This window comes from Manduca sexta, chromosome 26 (genome assembly GCF_014839805.1).
Source record: "Manduca sexta isolate Smith_Timp_Sample1 chromosome 26, JHU_Msex_v1.0, whole genome shotgun sequence".
Taxonomy (NCBI): Eukaryota; Metazoa; Arthropoda; class Insecta; order Lepidoptera; family Sphingidae; genus Manduca; species Manduca sexta.
This window is the reverse complement of record NC_051140.1, coordinates 8,289,767-8,310,255: the sequence shown is the minus strand read 5'-3', so window position 1 is coordinate 8,310,255 and position 20,489 is coordinate 8,289,767. Positions and strand designations below refer to the sequence as shown.

Here is a 20,489-nt window from a genome sequence, read left to right as displayed (position 1 = left end):
CTTTCTTGGTTTAGTATTATAATATTGTTTATGAATCGAATCACGGTTTGATGTCCAGGATAGAGACCGTCTTTCGTGCGCGGTTTTGTAGAAGACGTATAGTTTTCAAAGGTGAACTGTTGGATAAGAGCCTGGTAATGATTTGGCAGAAGCCAAAGAAAGCCTTAGGTTCTGTAAAATATTTTACATCATACGTTTTGACTAGACATTTGTTATGTAATGAAATAGATTCTGAGTTCGTATACGTTATCTAAATTCGATGACAAGTTTATGAAGAGTTCTGTTCATACTAGACGCCATCTAGCTCGAATTGTTATAAACGGCAAACGCCGTTCTGGTTATTTTAGGAGTTAATTTCCTAACTGAGCTTATTTGAGACACTACTCGCTGAAATGTAACAAACCTTCTTGTTCCTCATTATGATTAGAAAAATACAGCCTTTGCTAGCATGTTCTAGTCAGCAGTTAGCTCTCACATTTCATATAAATTACACGGGAAGATTTATACCATAAAAGCTAGGTAGAAAGTTGGTCGCTCGCTGTGCTAGCGCGTGCCATCGGCCCATATCTAAGGGCTGACGTGTAATTAATTAACTTGTTTTATCTAGACTCCACAGAAGTTAGACTTTCAACTTGAAGGTTTTTAGGTCGGAAGTTGGTATAGTATAGTAACAGTGTTTGTGAGCATCAATATTTGTTTTTTTTTAATTATTTTGTTATTTTTTATTAAAGGGAAATAAATGTTGTTATATTTTTACAATGTAAGGTTGTAGAGGGAACCTCTGATAGTTTTTTTTGTTTGGTTAACATGATTGTGTATAAAAAGATAATAATAATACTGTCAGTCCTGTACTGATACTGTCCCACAGTTGGGCACGGGCCTTCTCTACTACTGAGAGGGATTAAGCATCGTGAGGAAACCTGCAAAACTGAGAAGTTCTCTATAGGAATTTTGAGGGTGTGTGAAGTTTACCAATCCTCACTAGGCCAGCAGCCCAGCAGGGCTAAGGTCTAAACTCTGTCAGTAGTAGAGCAGGCCCGTACCCAGCAATGATCTTCCATTTTAATAATTCGAAGTCTTTAACAATAAAAATTTCCAATAATGCGGAAAGATAAATAAAATGGAAACCAGGAATTATTATCTTTTCTAATTGAATAGTCAAACGAACTTACCTGTAAGTGAAGTTCGACTGTAATTATACTCCTTGATGTCTCGTCCGAAGATGATGAGTGGTTATTAATGTAGTCTCGGCCTTTCAGTCACTGGCGTCACATAATTTTGAAGAATTTTGTAGAAAACGGAACGCATCTTTAGCTGTACTGTCACCTGTCACTGTAACTAGCTTCATTCAGTTCATAGCAATAATTGATTTATTGTTTTTCAACATAGGGTCAATATAAATATTTATGGAATATTGGGTAGGGTGGGACTCATCATCTTCGGACGAGACATCAAGGAGTATAATTACAGTCGAACTTCACTTACAGGTAAGTTCGTTTGACTATTCAATTATACTCCTTGATATCTCGTCCTCTATGATGAGTGGTTATTAATGTAGATGTTCAAAGACCAGTTGTAAAAACAATAAATCTTTATTAAAAATATGTATACATATTTTACTTATTTTTAATTGTTAAGTAATCATGTCAAGGTATTATAATTAATCAATCATCAATCATTAAGTAATCATTATATTAATTATTAACTACTACTTTTGAAAATTGCTTCTGCAAAACTTTTATTATTTATTACAGGTCTCATATAGAATCTAGCAAAAGTTGTGGACTCTCCAGTCCAACCAGCCGTTCGTCTTATATCATCAATGTTAACACCTCTTTTGTATGCTGCTGATGTTGCTGCATGACGGGTACTATGTGCTGAGAATGTATTGATATCAATACCACATTCTTTCATGGTATTTTTGACCCAACGGCTGATTGTATTCGAGGTCACACCTCTGTATGGCTTCTTTGTTGAGATGAATAGTTTATCTGAAGATCTCAACTTTTTTGTAATGTTAATATAATCAATAACAGCTTTAGCTGGGCATATGCCAACTCTACTATTAAAAAATGGTATGGTTAAAAATGGTTGGTACCTATTTGGTCCAGAAGTTTTAATTAGTTTATCAATCTTAATGTTAATACAATCATCTCTTACAATTGTATTGTTAATATTAATCAGTGCCATTGTTTGGGCTCTTTGGCCTGTAGCTAGCATTAGTAATGTAACAGTCTTTTTTGTCATATCTTCTAATTTAGTTTGCTGAATATAATTATTTTCAATATAATCCAGTAGACAAGACACATCCCAAGTCGAGTTATATTTAGGTCTTGGTGGTCTTAGTTTATAAAAACCTCTAAAAAGTCTCTTTATATTATTATCTGAGCCTAAGTGTGGTCCTATAATGAATGCAAGTGCTGATCTAAGACAATTGAGGCTGCCATAAGAGAGGCCTTCTTGAAACCTTACTGTAAGATACCTAATAATATCAGTTATTTTAGGTGTCAAAATAGGAATATTAAATGATTTGCAATATTTTGCCCATTCTATGATTAACGGTAAGTATTGTTTCATTGTGTTTTTAGAAATGGAACTTATCATTATGTCCGCTGCTTCATTGTCCATTCCTGCCTTTATGAATGTTTCCCTGATAATACTCCTGCCATCAATTTCAATATCTGGTGTAGTGGGTGTATGGATCTGGAATTGTGCAAGGTAAGTAAATGTTTTGAAGGTTCAAATATTATTGGCTCAGTAATCAAGAGTTTTTATATATTGGAAACCATGGTTGTGTTACCCAATAGGGGACTACTACAATGCCTGTTGATTTATCTGTAATAATTTTTCTAGTGTTTTTAATACCATCGAGAATGGTGGGAAAGCATAGAACATATAATATCTGGACCAACACAGAGTAAAAGCATCTACTGCTATGGCCCCAGGATCTGGATACCATGACACATAACACTGGCATTTGCTATTTGTTCGTGATGCAAACAAATCAATTATCGGTGTACCAAATAAGGAAATTATTTTTTGATATTGGATCTCGCCTATTTCCCATTCTGTATTAGCCAGTTGTCTTCTAGATTCAAAATCTGCTATTATATTATCTTTTGTGTTAATGTATGAAGCAAGAATCCATAGATTTCTTGATTCACACCATTGCCATATATTTTTGGTAATGTTATGTAAATGTGGGAATTGTATACCCCCTAACCTATTTATGTAAGAAATTGCAGTCATATTATCTATTCTTAGCAATATGTTACAGTCTTTTAAATGTTTTGCAAAGCATTTTAGGCCAAAAAAGGCTGCTATTAATTCTAGTGAGTTAATGTGTAATTTAATTTCTTCTTTATTCCATATACCACTAGCAGTTTGAGATCCACATGATGCTCCCCACCCCGTGGAAGATGCATCTGTGAATATTTCTAAATGGAATTTATTTTTCCTAATGTGGTTACCTGAGCTCATTATATTTGTAACCCACCACTGCAGGTCTTGTTTGCATTCTGTATTTAATGTAGTGCTAGTGTCATAACAATTTTTATTACTCTTTAGTGTCAGATATTTGAGTCTTTCAAGATTTTTTGTGTATAAAATCCCATATTTTGTGGCTGGACACAAAGATATTAGAGTACCAATTACCTTAGCTAAAAATCTGACTTTTATTTTATCTTTACTCAACAACTCGTTGATTAACTTTAGGCTGTTATTTCTTTTTACCTCTGTAATATCAAGAGTCATTTTTACTGAATTAAAGACCAGACCTAAGAATTTACATGTTTGTCTTGGTACAAAATCACATTTCTCTTTATTTATAATGAAACCTAACTTGTGTAAAATGTTTATTGTTGACTGCATATTTTCTAGACATTGGTTATAATTGTGGCTAATGCAGAGAAAATCATCAAGGTATACAACTGACACAAATCCTTTTTCCCTTAAAAATGAAATCACTGGTTTCATAATTTTAGTAAATGTTAATGGAGCAGTACACAGGCCAAAAGGAAGAACATTAAATTGATAGTAAACTCCTTTGAAAAAGAATCTTAGGTATTTTTTACTATCAGTGTGTATGGAGACCATATAATATGCATCTTTAATATCTATGGATACTAGGAAATCAAATTTTTGTAATAATTTACACACAGTCCTATAATCTTCCAATTTAAAATGTTCAGTATACATAAAGCTATTTAGCTTTTTCAAATTTAATATGAATCGGAATGATCCATTAGGTTTTTTAACTAGGAAAATAGGTGAGCAAAATTGATCTAATTGCTTTGAACACATTTCTATTGCGCCTAATTCTAACAACTTATCTACTTCAGATGTTAACTGCTCAATTTCAATATCTGAGAATTTATCATTCATAGGTATATCAAATTGTTGTGGGTTGGTTCTAAAAGGTATCTTATACCCTTTAATCCAATCCAGAATGATAGGGTCCTTTGTGACCTCTTTCCAATTATGATAATAAAATTGGAGTCGGCCCACCTGAGCATTTACTTCTGACGGTACCGGTACTTCCTGTCCTGTTCCCGTTGTACTGCTGGCCCCCCTGCATGTGATTTCCTCTTCGTTGCTGTGTGAGGAGGGCCCCGTGAGTTTAAAGCTTTATTTTTAGGAATATTTTCCTTTGAAGATAGCACCTTTTTTCTAAACACTATTTGTTTAAGTTTATTGGCTAATTTTAAGTCCTTTCCAGATTGTTGGACTGCTTTTGCAGTTTTAATTTTCTCTGAGAGATTCTCCCCAAAAAGATGAGCTTGTGGTTCTGACTGGATCAAGAAGTCTTTCATCTCTTTGTTGATAGTTGCTAATATGAGCGATCTACGACTTCTTGTGTCAATATATAAAGTGTCACATAGAATTCTTGCTGCGTCATTAAGCTTTTTTATAATGTCCAACTTTTGTTTTTCCATGTCATTCAGACAGATATTGAGTGCTGAGCCCAAGCATGTCAATGCAGTAGCAATTTGCTCTTGCCTCCTTAAAATTGTCTGGTCTCTCTTTTTTGCTGGATCGCTTATTGCCGCATTTACTTCCGGGTTTAGCTTGGGTGGAAACATCTGTAGAAAATTATTGAATCCTGGATTTTCTTTCCTTAATGTTTCTTTTCCTTCCTTATCTAAACCTTTCTTTATAATGTTATCCCATCTCTCAACTAATTCTTTTTTAAGATTTTCTTCCTTTTCTTTTGATTCTGGAACCACTCCAAGTATTTCAAGGATACTGTTATCTAATGTGTCTTCTACAGGAGTTTCCATTTCTGTGTCTTCATTAGGGAATTCATTGTAAAAGATATTTTCATCTTCCGCTTGGCTATTTTTATCGGGGCTATTGGACGCGAGGACTTTGCTTGTAGAAGGTATATCTGAAAAAGGTGGCATAGGGTGCGCAATTAAGCGTGAGCATCACACATAACCGCGTAAGTTCCTGCCGAACTTCCCTTAAAGGTTATTGCGTTAGCCGACCATGTGCGTTCCCGCAGAACGCCCTAGAGGTCGCATTATTGCTCTGTGTGGATTTTGTGCTTTTATACTGTCTTTGTACAGAGGCACAGGCTGCGCTATTAGCCATAAGCGTGACACACAACCACGTAAGCTCATGCTAAAGTTAGCTTTAAGGTTAGGTATAGCGTTAGCCGACCATGTGCGTTCCCATAGAACGCCCTATAGGTCGCATTTAGTGCATTGTGAATTGATATGTTTTTGCGGTCATAAAAATAGCAACGAGATGCGCATTTACACTTGATAAAGGTTATGTAAAAAGGAAAACCACGTGCATGCAGTGCGGCCATTTGAATTTCGTTTTATGTGCAGTTTTATAGAATTTTCGTTATAATACTCAAGCGTGAAGGAAAAAACAAAAAACCCATCAAGTATTAGTCCATTCGGCGTAAATTACCTAAAGAATGTGCGGCACGAGGATTAATGTTAGGTGAATTATTCACTTACCTTCTGTGTCGCTGTCTAATTTATGAATTTTCTTCTCTATTCTTCTTAATTTTCGAAGAAGCCTCGATTTCTTTTCTTCCTCCGAACGTCTTTTTCCCATTGTCGCAATTAAATTTTCTAGACTTGGAAAAAAAACCTGGACGCCATTGATTGACATAAAAACCGAATGAAGCTAGTTACAGTGACAGGTGACAGTACAGCTAAAGATGCGTTCCGTTTTCTACAAAATTCTTCAAAATTATGTGACGCCAGTGACTGAAAGGCCGAGACTACATTAATAACCACTCATCATAGAGGACGAGACATCAAGGAGTATAATTATGACCAACATGAAAATTTAAATATCATTTATGTAACATAAATAAACATTAACATAACAGGACCTTCTTAGTTAACGAGGTTGGTTTTCGTTTACGCGATATCACTTTTGTGGTTAAAACGAAATTGAAACGTTGTAATTTAGAGCAAATCGTTAGGTCAAATGGACTTACATATGCCAAAATGTACCAACCTAAAAATTATCCAGAAATAAGTTATTAATATTTAAAACCCATTTAAACCGAATGTAATACTTTACAATTCAGCAAACACGCCAAAATCTATTTATATGTAACACAAAAAAGTATGTGAGAACAAATCCACACAATATTTTTGTATATAGAAAAATCCAGCTGTAACAAATAATCCACAAATATTGTTTAGTAGTTGGTACATTTTGGCATAACTCGGACGAAATATAATAGCGAGCTAAACTGAATGATGTTAGGATTATTGCGATAAATATTTTCTTAATAATTGGAATTTGATTGCAACGTCTTTACTGTTGAAGCCGTAAACAGAGATGTAATTAATACACTTAAAATTAATAACATTTGTACCCACAACATGGAATGATACCTATATTGTGATAAGAAGAAACCCTGTATTCAAAACTAATGGAAATCATAATTCGAGAAAATGTTTTTTTTCAGAATCGAAATGTTACATTAATATTGATTGAGAAGTAGATGCTGGGAATCCAAGTCCGGGAATATTTTTTGTTTAGCCGAAGTTCTCGGGCTCGACTAACAAGTGTAGGATTGTTGTTATAGCTACAAGCCATTATCGCATTAAATGTAACAAAATAATGTTCTTTTTTTATAAATGTCAAAACGACGACACCACTCGCTTGTTGGTAAGTAGAAGACTGCTCATTATGATTAACAAAACTATCCGAGCTTTTAATTACAAGGCACTGAAATGCATTGCATTGCGCTCGTCAGTAAGGTGAAGAATTTGTTTATTTGAACGCGCTAATCTCAGGAATTACTAAACCGATTTTGATTTTGTTTTCAGTAATAGGAAGCTAAATAATTCCTGAGTGCTATAGGCTACCTTTTATTGCGGGAAATTATTTATCCTGGAAAACAAACAAAGGCTGGCATCGATACATTGACAAGAATATTCCAAAAGTATATTTCGACATTTTCTTTTCAATGTACCGGTCATAATAATACTCATCACAATTAAACTAAAATAAAAACTATATTTTATCTACTAACAACATTATCACATCGTATTATATTTTTGGTTTTCTTTATGCTTTTCTGTTCTGTGATGCAGATGGTCTGGCATTTCGTTGTTCTTCGGCGTTGTCCTTCAGATTAGCGCTGGCCTGGTTCTGTCCTTTGGATGCTGCTGGAGAATCTGAAAAATGGAAGATATTTATTTATTTATTTGCACACTTTTATACAGAGAAGTATTATATAGGAGGTCTAAATGCCAGAGGCATTTTTACTAGTCGACCATTAGGGTTGTGCTGAGGTAAAAAAGATACCTGTGCATCGGTAAATGGTGAAATATTTTTTTGTTTAATGCCTTGTTTACATATCTTTAATATTCTAACTAACTGAAGTAATGGGTGGTAGCTCGTTTGTGAGTCTCCATTTGATCAATGATACTACTGCTTGGCGTAAGAATAGACAAAGTTATGGTAAGGGATGCATACCCAGAACCAGCACATATACATATATCTGTCTATAGGTAAATCGAAAACAATCTAACACTTAACATTGCCACTAAATAATTAATTAACCTATTAGCTTTTTTACTATATGTTCTACTAAATATTTAAATACCGTTCAGATATACTATGTTATTAAATATTAATTCCCTTCTTTTTCCTGACTATAATGAACGCGATAAAGAGTTTTTTTTACAACTAACCGTTGACAATTGGTCTTGCATTCGCTACAGGGCTCAGAGGCTGTGCTTGAATACCCACTAATTGCGAAAGACGGACCGTGCCACGGTTACCATCAGCTCCTTGGAGAACTGGACCAGGCCTGAAAGGAAAATAATTTTATTAAGCGGCGACCGTGTACCTGTGATTTAACTTCTACTGGAAGAATTTTCAAAAATCTTTTCTGAGTTATCTTATTAAATACACGTGCAAAATTGCATGCTTCAAAACCTGGCAATTTCCGTATAATATAAAAGAAAATTTACTTTCTAGAAATTTTGCCGAACTCAGGTCAAATCTTTTTTTACAAATTAAATACTTACTGGTAAGGAGCAGCAGGGTCTTGGTACGCGAGGTCGAAGGGTCGGTTTAAAGCCAACGGAGCTCCAAGAATCAGTCCAGGATTACCAGCTTGTGGTACTCCTGCAACAGCACGTTGGTAGCCCACCAGTGGAGACTGACCTACCACTTGTCCGGACGGGTCTAGGAATACCGCATTTTGGTACCCTGGAAAAATAAACATTTAATAATTTAGTTAGTAACGTGTAATCCTGCATTAGATATTTTATTAGTTAAGTTATTTTTGGGGATGACTGATGAGGAAAACGTTTGAGAAGAGAATGAATTGATTAAAAATAAATATTTTTACTAAATGTGCTTCCAAGAGCTCTACATTGTGAATGCGAATTTTATTATCTATAGTTACATTATAAAATAATTTGCAAAGAGATTTAACACAGCTCCTCGACAACACCCACTTAGTGAGAAGACTAAATACAAACCCCTTCGAGTTAGCATGTGTTTGTGCAGTAAATAATAAAAAAACATATTTATTTATACCATTAGCAGGGAATCCAGTGTTTCCTTGTGGCGCAGCGGCGACGATGTATACGGGCTGATATCCTCCAATTGTGCCGGGCCTGGAGATCATACGTTTAATTAAACTTTCTAATATCGCTTTGAGGGTACATTTACAGGTTTTATGTTATGCAGGCATTGTTCATAAACTTTCTTACGATATACATATACTGTAATAGACCGAGGCGACTTTCGGGAGAGGCGAACCGGGTAATCGCCTAAGGCCTAGCACGGTGCCTCGGAGGACCTTTTTTGACGATCTTATCGTCGACACTATTAAAACTGGGAACTTGTTTTCATGCTCCGTCCTGGACCACGCGTCTTTTTTTTGCTTTCGCCTGTGGTCTCGCTTCATTTAGGGCCTCCACTGGCGATAGATATTACATAAAAATAAACTAAATCTATTTCCTTCTAAAAATTCTGTCTCAACCTAAAATCTAGGGCAGTAAAGTTATTTAGACCATTTGGTCTGGACGTCGGTTAAATAGAAATAAGTCTAATATCTTACCTGTATCCTGGGACAGGCATGTGGACGATGAACACTCTTTGACCAGGCAACAGTCCGGGAATGTTTGGAGCTACTGGTGGCTGGAAAAACATTTGATACGTTATTGCTATTGTATGCTATCAGGCGTTTAGCCATGTTACAGACAATAAACTGCATCTTGTAAAATCTTCGTAGGTAAGTAAGTGACGGTTTGATCATTGTGTAGTGAAAGATTTAAAGAAAATACAATAATTTATTGAAAATGTGAAAGTTTCTTATGACGTTTAAATGTTTGCGTGCAAATCATAATAACTCGTATTAACAAAATATACTGTATATTTTATTAATAAGAGGTAGTCTTCAGTCCAGAAATGCTTGGTGCTTATTTTTATGCCGGGCAAAGACATGTATATTGTATACAGGAGAAGATGCGAGCAAAAAATAGCATTTAAAATTAAATGTAAGTATAGTGATATTCACCTGTTGAGGAGGTTGCTGCGGTGTTTGCGCGCCAGGAATTAGCTCTACTTCGCTGTCAGGCTCTAAAGTCTCGAGTCGCGCGGAATGGCCATTCGGATTGTTGCTAATGCCGGCTTAAAAAAAGGTATTATCTCAGATTAAAATATAATAAGCCAAGAATTGATGGTTGTAATATTTACATTTTTAAAAAGGAAATCTATCACTTTAGATAATGCTTGATTTTATTTTTATTTGAGTATTTTTGAGAGATACTGTTCGACTCAAATTACTTCATAGCAATGTGTTGTGTTATATATGTGTCATTATTTGCCATGACAGCGAGCTGTTGTGATTTAATAATGAACCTAATTATGATAAGATATGGTATAAGATAGGGATACATTATAATAAGTTTTTTATATTTACCTGGTTTTTGTTGCGCTTGACTGTAATAAGGCGATACTTCGGAATTGTCCAAATAATAATCCAGACTGCAAAATATATTTATTGAGTCAATAAAGTTATACTAATTGATAATTATTTTTGTTATCAATTGCAAGATAAAGATAAGAGAACTTACGGATTAATTTGTTGGAGTTGCGCAGGCGCATGCTGCTGGTAAAGACGCGGTGCAGCGGGCGGAGCAGCGCTCACAGCGAAATAGGCCGCAGCAAATACGACCTGAAATAGAAATAGGTAATCGATATTTATAATATAAAGTAACTCTGTCAGTCTGTTTGTCTCTCTGTTACGCTTTCAAGGATGAAACACTGAACCGATTTCGATTAAGTTTGCTAAGGAGATAGAGACTGGGAAAATAAGTAGCAGGACATTAATCCTGGAAAAACTTTTTCACATGGCCGGAGAAGCTAGTAAAGTATAAAAAAACACATAATTGCAATAAACGTATAAAAAATAAAATTCAATATCAAATAAGCAGTAGGTATAAGTTTACATCCTTTACGTGTGTACAGCTCAGCACACAAGTTTTTTGTTTAAATTTAATGTACACAGGATTTATTAAAATTTATTGTAGTTGTGTTGGCAAAAGGATTGCAGGTAACTGCTTCGCTGAACAATACCAATACCAGTGATCGAATGACTGCCATTCATAAACTAGCAGACAGAAGCTTGAATTTATTGTATTCAATTCCATCCATGCCTCGCGTAATATTCCTATCGAGAACTACAAGTTCTGGGTATCAATAACTTTGTTACACAGCCTGCGATCCATCTTATTGACATAATGTTCTAGTGACGAATCTCGATATTAATGATGACGGTAATTATGTTCTAGAAGGAAAACAATTGATTGTAATTCTGAATGAGGGTTGTCGTCACCTTCGGAGCGGTCCCAGTGAGGCCGAGCACGCCATTCGTATGACAAACATGTGACATTGCGATATGTTATGTCATGAACAAGTTTGATCTATGGAGATCGGGTGTAGCATGTGTATCATGAATTTGCTAATATGATTCTTAGTTCTCTATATAATAGTATCTGTATTATATATTGTCCAACGGCTGGGCAGGAGCCTCCTTTACTACTGCGGGGAATTAGGCTTAGTCCACCACGCTGGTGTTGTGCGGATTGGCAGACTTCATTTACCCTCAAATTTTTTATAGAGAACTCAGATATTCATGTTTATTCACGATGTTTTCCTTCACCGTTCAAACAAGCGTTGATTCACAAAGAATGCACACATCACTTTAGAAAAGTCAGAGGTGCGTGGCTTAAGGTTTTGAAAATGTGGACCTTCATTATTAGTAGACCTGGGGCCATATGTTTGAAATGTTGAGTTTGACGAATCAGATACCAAGATTAGTATACAAACAATTAGAAAGGCCGGCATAATTCTGGCAGCTGTCCAAAGAAATCACGTATCTCATTAATTAACATTTCAGACTGCATAGAATTTACGATTAGCTGCTGTTTAGTCAGATGCCGTGTCAAGATAAAAATAAGAAAAAAATACATTCCACAATGTGTATGGCTTGTGAGAACTCATCCATAAATAATACGTGATAGGCAGATTACTCTGGAGTTGAAAGTAAATACAACATTCCATTGAGTATGCAATATTTCCATAGACTCGTAAAAAATCTGCATTATTTTTTGTTGATTTGAATACGGCATTCAATTTCCGAATCATGATAGTTGTTGAAATATTTATTGAAAACACACTCGAATAAATTCTTTTGTTGTGCAAATTTTCATTTGAATGGAGGTATTTACAACTGTTTTTTTTTTTATGAAAGTAATCGTTTCAAGTGATTTATGTGACAGCCGGCTGACGTACGTCGATCACTATCTTTTATTTGTGGAATAAATTAAAAGGCGTAAATAAATCTTCTTGTTTGTCCAAGAGATTCCACTCATCAGCGGGTGGAATCTCTTGGATTCTTGAGATTATTATGTTTATCGTATTTACGTGTTAACACCTATTGTTAAAGTGCTAAGAAAACTAATCTCCTTCATCATCATAATATTTAGATCACTATAAGAGATGGTTAAATAACTCTAAAGGTTGTTCTTGTAATATTTGGCTTGTGGACATCAAAGTTACATGACTGCTGTCTAACTAACTTGTTGAATAGGATTTTACAGCAACACAAAATAATTAAATTAGTTACATTTGGACGCACGAGTTCACACTAGCGTCACTTTTATAAAGAAAATTCGGAAAAAACAACAACATTGAAACGAACCGGTGACAACCGCTCGAGAGCAATGACCACTCACTAAACAACTGCAATACAAAAGAATTTACTGTTAAAGTTCAACAAACTCGGGGACAATTCGCAGTACTAGATTTAGTATTATTTCAAATTGTTTAAATGTTACTGGACATTATGTTCTGAATGCTAACGCTGTTGCTAAGAACAAGACGGTACGGTAAACTAACTTGAAATCATTAAGGCCAAAACAATATACTGTATACACGGTTATTTTGACATTGCGTTAATAAATGAAACCATATATGGTCTTTACCGGAGCAACATTGTGCCAAAAATGATCCATTCATAACGAATATTTTCACGTAAAATACTAGTTTTACTCTTTTAACTTTTTAAATATTCTGTAATTTAGGGCGAATATGACTTGTGTGTAATTGTATTTCTGACTGAAAGTGTGATGTTGCTGCTGCGACAAATTCACTTAGAGTCGTAATAGGATGTCTATAAATAAAATTACTTTTTATTGATATTTATTTTGTATGAAACTTCACTGTTTCATTACGCATCTACTGTTCGAGTAACTTATTGTAAAATGTAATTATCAAAACAGAATTATGTGGTTACATTTAGTAATGAAATGTTAAACTGATCTTATATAACAAAGTGACGGATTTACAAAATACACCTAGACTGTGGAGGATTCTTTTCAATAGCTCAACTATACTTCGTTGATATAACCCAAGGTTTGTTACATGTAACAAAGTTACACACATATACAATTTCTACTGTTAGATTAATATTTATAAACTATAGCTTTAAGTTAAGTCTTATAGCTTGCACTGTTTTCTGGTTGCGGCTAATTTGTTGTAACTTTTAGTATGACATCCCAAAATACATGCGCAGCTAAGTTTGGGTGTCATTAGGAAACACTCTTTGCCCATTAAATCTGTATTTGAAATAAAATACATCGATGCTTAACTAACATTTGAATACATGTAAAATATAATCCAGTTTCTTGAACAGAATGATACCCATATTACTAGGAAACACTCTTTGCGCATTAAGTCTGTATTTGAAATAAAATACATCAATGCTTAACTTACATTTGAATACAGCTGCATGTAAAATATAATCCAGTTTTTTTAACATCTGAAAGAAACCCATATTTACCTCACACATTAACTGTTCTCATTCATCCACACATAATACCCAATTGTTTACTCATCAAAACCTAAATGAAATGCAGTTGACAGTACAATGACTCGGTCGCATCAAACCAATATGTAAGTAATTGTAAGGAAGGAAGGCTGGTCGCGGTTGACGGACCATTAGTATGTCATTCTGGTAGTGGGCCTTAACCCAGTTGTGAGCCAGCGTGGCCTGCACGTCTGATAATTGTCGATGATTGAGGAACCGGCATTTCATTGTTACCGTTCTATAATTTGATAGCGCAAGTCTTGGGTATTTTTGCCCGGGATTTGTTGCAATCATGCGATAAGTGTAGTCTAGTTACATTGTGTCGAATTTAGAAAATGTCAACGAAGAGTTATTTTCTACAACAAGGTAGTGCCTATGTTTGATTTTTAAACGATTGTATTCGTAACAGAATATAATACCAAAAAGAAATTCTTCTATGAAGTAAACATCAACATTAGTTGAAAAATAAAGCAGGTATTCATATTTGAAATATTGTTGTGTACAAAAGTGAAATCGTGGTGTTTTTATGCTATCTTTTCTCTAATGCACGCAGCTTTATGGTCGGTAACATTCGGTGACGTCATAGTTTGCTATTACTGTTATTGTAGCTACCCGTTCTACCAAATTTTAAAGCTTTATAATTTATTTATTATTAGTTGAAATTTGGAAATTCTTTTTTCGTTAGATTTTGAACGATATACTATATTTTGGATAAATATATTTAACAAAGTTGTCAAGTACTCTAATAAAGTATTATGTATTTAATTGCATAAACTACCACTGCCAATTCTTTTGTTTTGGAGAATGAAAAAAGAATGTTTTTATTGTTGGAACAAACAATAAGAGGGTAAGAATCATAATCGTTGTTACTTTGTTAATAAAAATATATGCTAACTGATTACAACTTATGACTATCAATGACTTTGTGGAGCGTAACGTAAAGGGTATATAAAAAAATATGCACATTTGATGATTAATACAATTATTCATGGTAGACGTAAATTCAATTTCAATAGTGAAAACTTGTACAAAATTTTCCGATAAACATTTCATACCCGAATCTATAATAAACTATACTCCTTTCTTAAGATTATTAATATAACCAAAAGTAAATAGCTTTTGTCTCTTTCCTGTATCAAAAGCAAAAATAAAGCTGTTACTAATTTTTAAGACCCCATCTTAGAATTTAAATCATCATTAATAACATTTACAAAGTTAAAATATATCCTATAGTCACTTTTTTCTTAAAAGAACATTCTCGGCCAATAATAACGTCCTTAAAGTAGTTTAATTCCTAAATATATTTTAAGTATGATCTTATCAATTTTATGTGTTCAGTTCCAAATATAGAGTTGCTGAACCCTCAGTAAGTTTTTAATTTAGCAGGATTATTCTCAAAACGAAGTCACATGTATGATATAATATTAGCAACGGCCTCGTCGCGACACGTTCATGCTATGACACACGGTTAATAAACAGTACGTTCAACTTGTACAGACAGACGGACTCTAAATGTATATAATATGAAGGGCTCAATGCAATCGTTGAAGTCCGACTCTAATAATTTATATATCCGGAAAGCAAAGACGCGACGAGACGTATATATTAGTGTCTCTGCGGAATTATTTGCTATCCAACATTCAGGGAAGGAAAAAAATGTAAAGTGGGAAGTCCTTCTTTTCATAAAGAATTCCTTTTTTTTAAAAAAAAACCGTTTGTTTATTGTGAATTTCACTAAATATAAAATAGACATGAATTAAGTTAATGTTTAAATTATTTATAAAATGTTTTTAATGTGATATAGTTTAATATGCTATAATTATTTAATTATTAAATTCAAATTATTTTAGTTTTTTTTTTCTATTATTATCCTAGATATATCCATTTAGATTTTTTTTACTAGTATTAAACTGTATTCGTATATATTTTTTATAATAAAAGTGCACAATAATATAGGTTAAGGCGCACTTCTACCAATAAAAGTGAGTTAAAAAACCGCATTTTGACGTTTTATTCAAAATGACGAAATGTCATTTTATTTTCCTAGCAGGACAAATCTTGACCAACGTATTCTTATCATTTTCCTGTGGACATTTGTCGGGTAATAAAATTCTGTCTAATCGTAATAGTGTTTCCAAGGTGAGCGTGTGGTATCTGTCCGTAAATCTGATGAGCAGTTTTTATTTTGTTGACGAAAATACTTATGGTCACCACAAGGGCACTAAAGCAATGACAACAACTTCATGTTGCTAAAAGTTTTACACTATTTCCTGTAATGTTGAATAAAGTTAAAAAAAAGTGAAACATATTATTCTTGCGCATATATGTACAATATTAATATTGTAATTTAGAAAGTCTGTTACATTTTCACAACAAGCGGCAACACATATTTTTATTATTTAAAAAAAATATGAAACAAATAGTGGCAAACGTGGCTATAGCATTATTAATTTGAATTAATTTTAATAAATTAACAATAATTATACGTCAATACAAACACTATCCACAATATTATTTCAATATGCAGATAATGAGATCATAGATGCATTTTGTGAAGAAGAATTTCAGAAGGTAGCAAATATTTTCGGTATATTTTTTGATAGTGTATTCGCTTTACTTGGCGTTGGCAAAATTGTCTCAAAAGCGGATAGAGGATTTTTTTTTTTTGATACACTAAATATTTTAAAGCAGATAGTACTAATATCCGTAGTATGTTATAATCCAGCACTACATAGTTGGAGGTAAAATATTTTTTCCTATTGTTTTCCTATGACTAAGATAGTTCTTGTCATAGTTCTTAATAAAATTCCGTTTACTAATAGTATATTTTCCCATAGGTACATACAACCTACAGTAACCTATAGCTAAATGACCGTAAAACAATTCAGCTGAAGTGACTTTTCCTGTATAGTCATTGAACGCGTTTCCTGCCTCGAAGATTTATAGTTTTTGGGAGTATCCATTTTTAACTAAATATTTTTTATTACTTCACATTTTCAGCTTATTGTATACTACTTAAAACGTATAAATAAAAACTAGTTTGAATATCAAATAAAAAAGAGGCTTGAAAACTCAGCGACAATTATTAAAATCAATAATTGTTTGCCACTAAAATAGTTCAAACACCGAATTGAACGAATACAGGCCTGCAAATATCCCTTACTGAAAACAAGATAGGCGGATTATAAACTCCAACAATCCGTGAGAACTATAGAAAGTGGAACATTAGAAAACAATAAAAGCATAAGGACGTACAATCAACGAAATTACACGACGCGGTATTGCACAAGGTATGCACTCGAAGATAATTATGCGACAAGCATTGTTTCGCAACAGTTTACTAGTGGGAAGCAGGCTCTGAAAAGTAATACCAGAGATGCCATCGCAGGTGACAATGGTTTGCATAATATCTCATTATCTAGTTACAAGTTTACAAAATTATGTGAAAGCTTGTAATGTGTTTCAAACGACTTAATATGTCTCCAATTATAGCAGAAAGTCGGTCTATAAGCCACTTGATGGAAGTAATCACAGCGATCTTGGCTTTCTTTTTTACCTTTAATAATATCATCCCTGTATTATATACTTGCCCACTGCTGAGCACCGGCCTCCTCTACTACTGAGAGGGATTAGGCCTTAGTCCACCACGCTGGCCTAGTGCGGGTTAGTAGACTTCACACCCCTTCGAAATTCCTATAGAGAACTTCTCAGATGTGCAGGTTTCCTCACGATGTTTTCCTTCACCGTTAAAGCGAACGATAAATTCACAAAGAATACACATATGATTATTTAGAAAAGTCAGAGGTGTGTGCCCTTGGGATTTGAACCTGCGGACATTCGTCTCGGCAGTCCGTTCCACACCCAACTAGCCTATCGCCGCTTACTACCTTATTTTTTACCTTTAAAGAAATAATATTCTGATGAACTAAAGAAGGGTGGGAGAGGTTTTCAGTAGTTACTCTATTTAACATGCTTGTTCAAAACCTAGTACAATCGACATAATGGATTTACTCTAATATAATGATTGTTATGTATTGATATATTTCTTAATTGAATTAACCAGATATCTTAAATGGTCATTGATACCTTCAGTATCTAACTAAACCTGGAATTATAATAATATTAATGTCACCAAATCTAGAATACTGTAACAAAGCTGAAATGTTTTTTTTTATCACACTAATTTCTGATATAATTAATTATTAATGAATAGAAAAAATAATTATCCATGAAGCCGCAGATCCTAAAATTGAGGGATGCTCTTCTTGCGTTATCTGTAAGCGAGTACAAACTACAAGTGAAGTAAATCGTGCGGTCGATTTTTACGTAAGCATAATATAAGTTGTAAGAAAAGAAGTGTCTAATGGTGTTCTTATACCACAGCATACAGAATAAGGCTTAGTTGATTGCGACATGATTACTGTCGCTATAAGCATTTATTCGCAAGTGCATTGAGATACTATCGCATGGTATGACCACGCACTTTGTGGTTTTATAGGAAATGCTGTAACTATAGCTACTTATAATATTATTATTACGGTCGTAGTATAGCGGTAAAATATAGAAGTACTCATTAATTAATTATTTGTCAATGTCTGAGATATTGTTTTGATATAATAATTAACAAATATTGCCTTTTATTATGCCGCTCTTTATGGACTTATTGGTTTCAAAATAATATTCAAGATATTGATACACTATAATTGGCAAGCAAAGCTTTGAATGACGAGTCGAGCTTACCGTTCGTCTGATGGTAAGCGATAGGACCGCTCATAAACAGTAGAACACCATCCAACACCTCGAATTACAAAGTATTGTTTGGCTTTCCACTGCACTCGCCATCCTGAGCCATGCGATGATAAGTCTTATTATGTTTAGTAGTTACACTGATTACAATATCCTTCAAACCGGAACACAATAGTGACTACATACCGCTGCTTGGCGGCAGAAAGAGATATTGCGATGGTACCTACCCAGGCGGACTCTCACATATGAGAGACCTGCCACCAGTGATTTTTTTAATATAATCAAAACTTTTATGTATGACAAGATGTTGAATGTTTGATTAAAATAACCTTCTTCACCTATATTATTATATGGGGCCACCTCTTTGAATACATTCGGACATTTTGGAAACTATCTTTAGCTTAGTTGGATCTCGTCGATTTTGATATCAAATCTCTTTGGGGTAACATATCCCAGGAAATGATTATAGAAAACTCACTTATAGTGTTGTCGATTCGAACATAGAATGCTCGAACTTTCGGTTCTAGCCTTTAGATATTGAGAGACCTTTAGCCCGTGATGACGATGTAATATTTTGTTAATTACTAAGTTAGTAATGAAGATGTGGGAGAATACCTTTCATTTTTAATTTGAAGATCGTTGTATTGACCCAGTAAGTAGTTGGTTTAGAACAGAAGGCCCTAGGGTCGATCTATTTTAGTATCTATTTTAAATGTTATTATTATTTATATGTAAGTAATTTACTTAGCTTGTTTATATGAATCGATTAAGAATTAACCTTGAAATGTTTTAAACCATGTTTGATGCTATAGCCTATTTAGTCATCTATTTTATTATTTCTACATCAGAATTTAACAATAACATATCTACTTAATACTTAATATATTTTTTTCCATAAACATCACAAAATAATCTTTAAACACAAGTTAAAATTTTACGCTTTCTTTTTTTTTATAATTTCTGATATTATTTTGCAATAACAAAATAACTTACAAAATATTTCGCCATATCGTTCACAACACTAGCAGGACACAGGGAAACACACGCGTACACGGTCGGTTGCAAGTGCGACGCGCTGCGCGTGCGCACCTTTATATGGCCACTTATTGTGCGTTACGTTGCGTTACGTATTAAGGGCACTGTCATTATTCCATGTTTACTTTAATTATAATATCAATAATACGTTTAATTATGGAATTCACAGATTCGTTGCGTCGTTATTTTCATCTCGAAGATCCGTAGAAGGTGATTATAATAAACTTATTAGATTATTTAACGTTTGTCTTCTAAATGCTTAATCAATTTTTTTTCTATGAAATACTTAAGTATTACGTATATTTTATAGAAATTTAATTAATGAAACATTATATATATACTTTGTAAAGTTATTTTTTTTACCTATGGCTAGGAAGCCATATAAGCTCATTAAAGCTTTTTAATGTGCGTGTAAAACATAAAGTAATATTTTGTTTTTTAAAAATCGAAATTAATTTTAAGATAAAATTGAGCACTATATTCTCCGTTTTACATGCCTTCAAAAATTTTAAATTATTTTAATTCCCCACTCATGAATCCTAAGAGGAAATGTATTTCTCTTCTTTGTTTAAACCTCTTCGCATATTATAATAATGTCCGTACAAGTTAAATGACGCTGTCGAAGGATGTACACAATCGCCACACTCGGAAGATTAGATAGAAACCATAAATTATGCGGGATATACCGTGTTTTCTATCATTTTCTATTGTTGATAAATAAACTGGCGGCTGTCCAAAGGAATTTTTCTGACCCTTAGTCATGTTCACATAAAAGATTGCGGTTATGTTATAGTCATAGATTTTTTTTATATTTTATAAGTAAATAATGGTCATTGTT

At 33.7% G+C, this 20,489-nt stretch overlaps 3 protein-coding genes across 3 annotated transcripts; all 3 read right to left on the bottom strand.

The window, feature by feature from the left end:
- Positions 1-1,147: 1,147 nt before the first annotated feature.
- Positions 1,148-2,678, bottom strand: LOC119190770. Its single transcript, XM_037443529.1, has one exon. The coding sequence runs from the start codon at positions 2,626-2,628 to the stop codon at positions 1,702-1,704; it is 927 nt and encodes a 308-aa protein (XP_037299426.1). The 5' UTR covers positions 2,629-2,678; the 3' UTR covers positions 1,148-1,701.
- On the bottom strand, positions 2,549-7,350 carry LOC115445658. Its single transcript, XM_037443528.1, has 3 exons — positions 5,970-7,350; positions 4,507-5,386; positions 2,549-2,703 (listed from the first exon to the last, which is right to left on the bottom strand). The coding sequence occupies exons 1-2, from the start codon at positions 6,124-6,126 to the stop codon at positions 4,515-4,517; spliced, it is 1,029 nt and encodes a 342-aa protein (XP_037299425.1). The 5' UTR covers positions 6,127-7,350; the 3' UTR covers positions 2,549-2,703; positions 4,507-4,514.
- Positions 7,351-7,474: 124 nt separating this feature from the next.
- LOC115445659 lies at positions 7,475-19,717 on the bottom strand. The gene is made up of 9 exons (XM_030172019.2): positions 19,610-19,717; positions 10,575-10,675; positions 10,421-10,485; positions 10,016-10,128; positions 9,557-9,636; positions 9,031-9,110; positions 8,514-8,697; positions 8,175-8,293; positions 7,475-7,655 (listed from the first exon to the last, which is right to left on the bottom strand). The coding sequence occupies exons 1-9, from the start codon at positions 19,622-19,624 to the stop codon at positions 7,546-7,548; spliced, it is 867 nt and encodes a 288-aa protein (XP_030027879.1). The 5' UTR covers positions 19,625-19,717; the 3' UTR covers positions 7,475-7,545.
- Between the last annotated feature and the right edge of the window lie 772 nt (positions 19,718-20,489).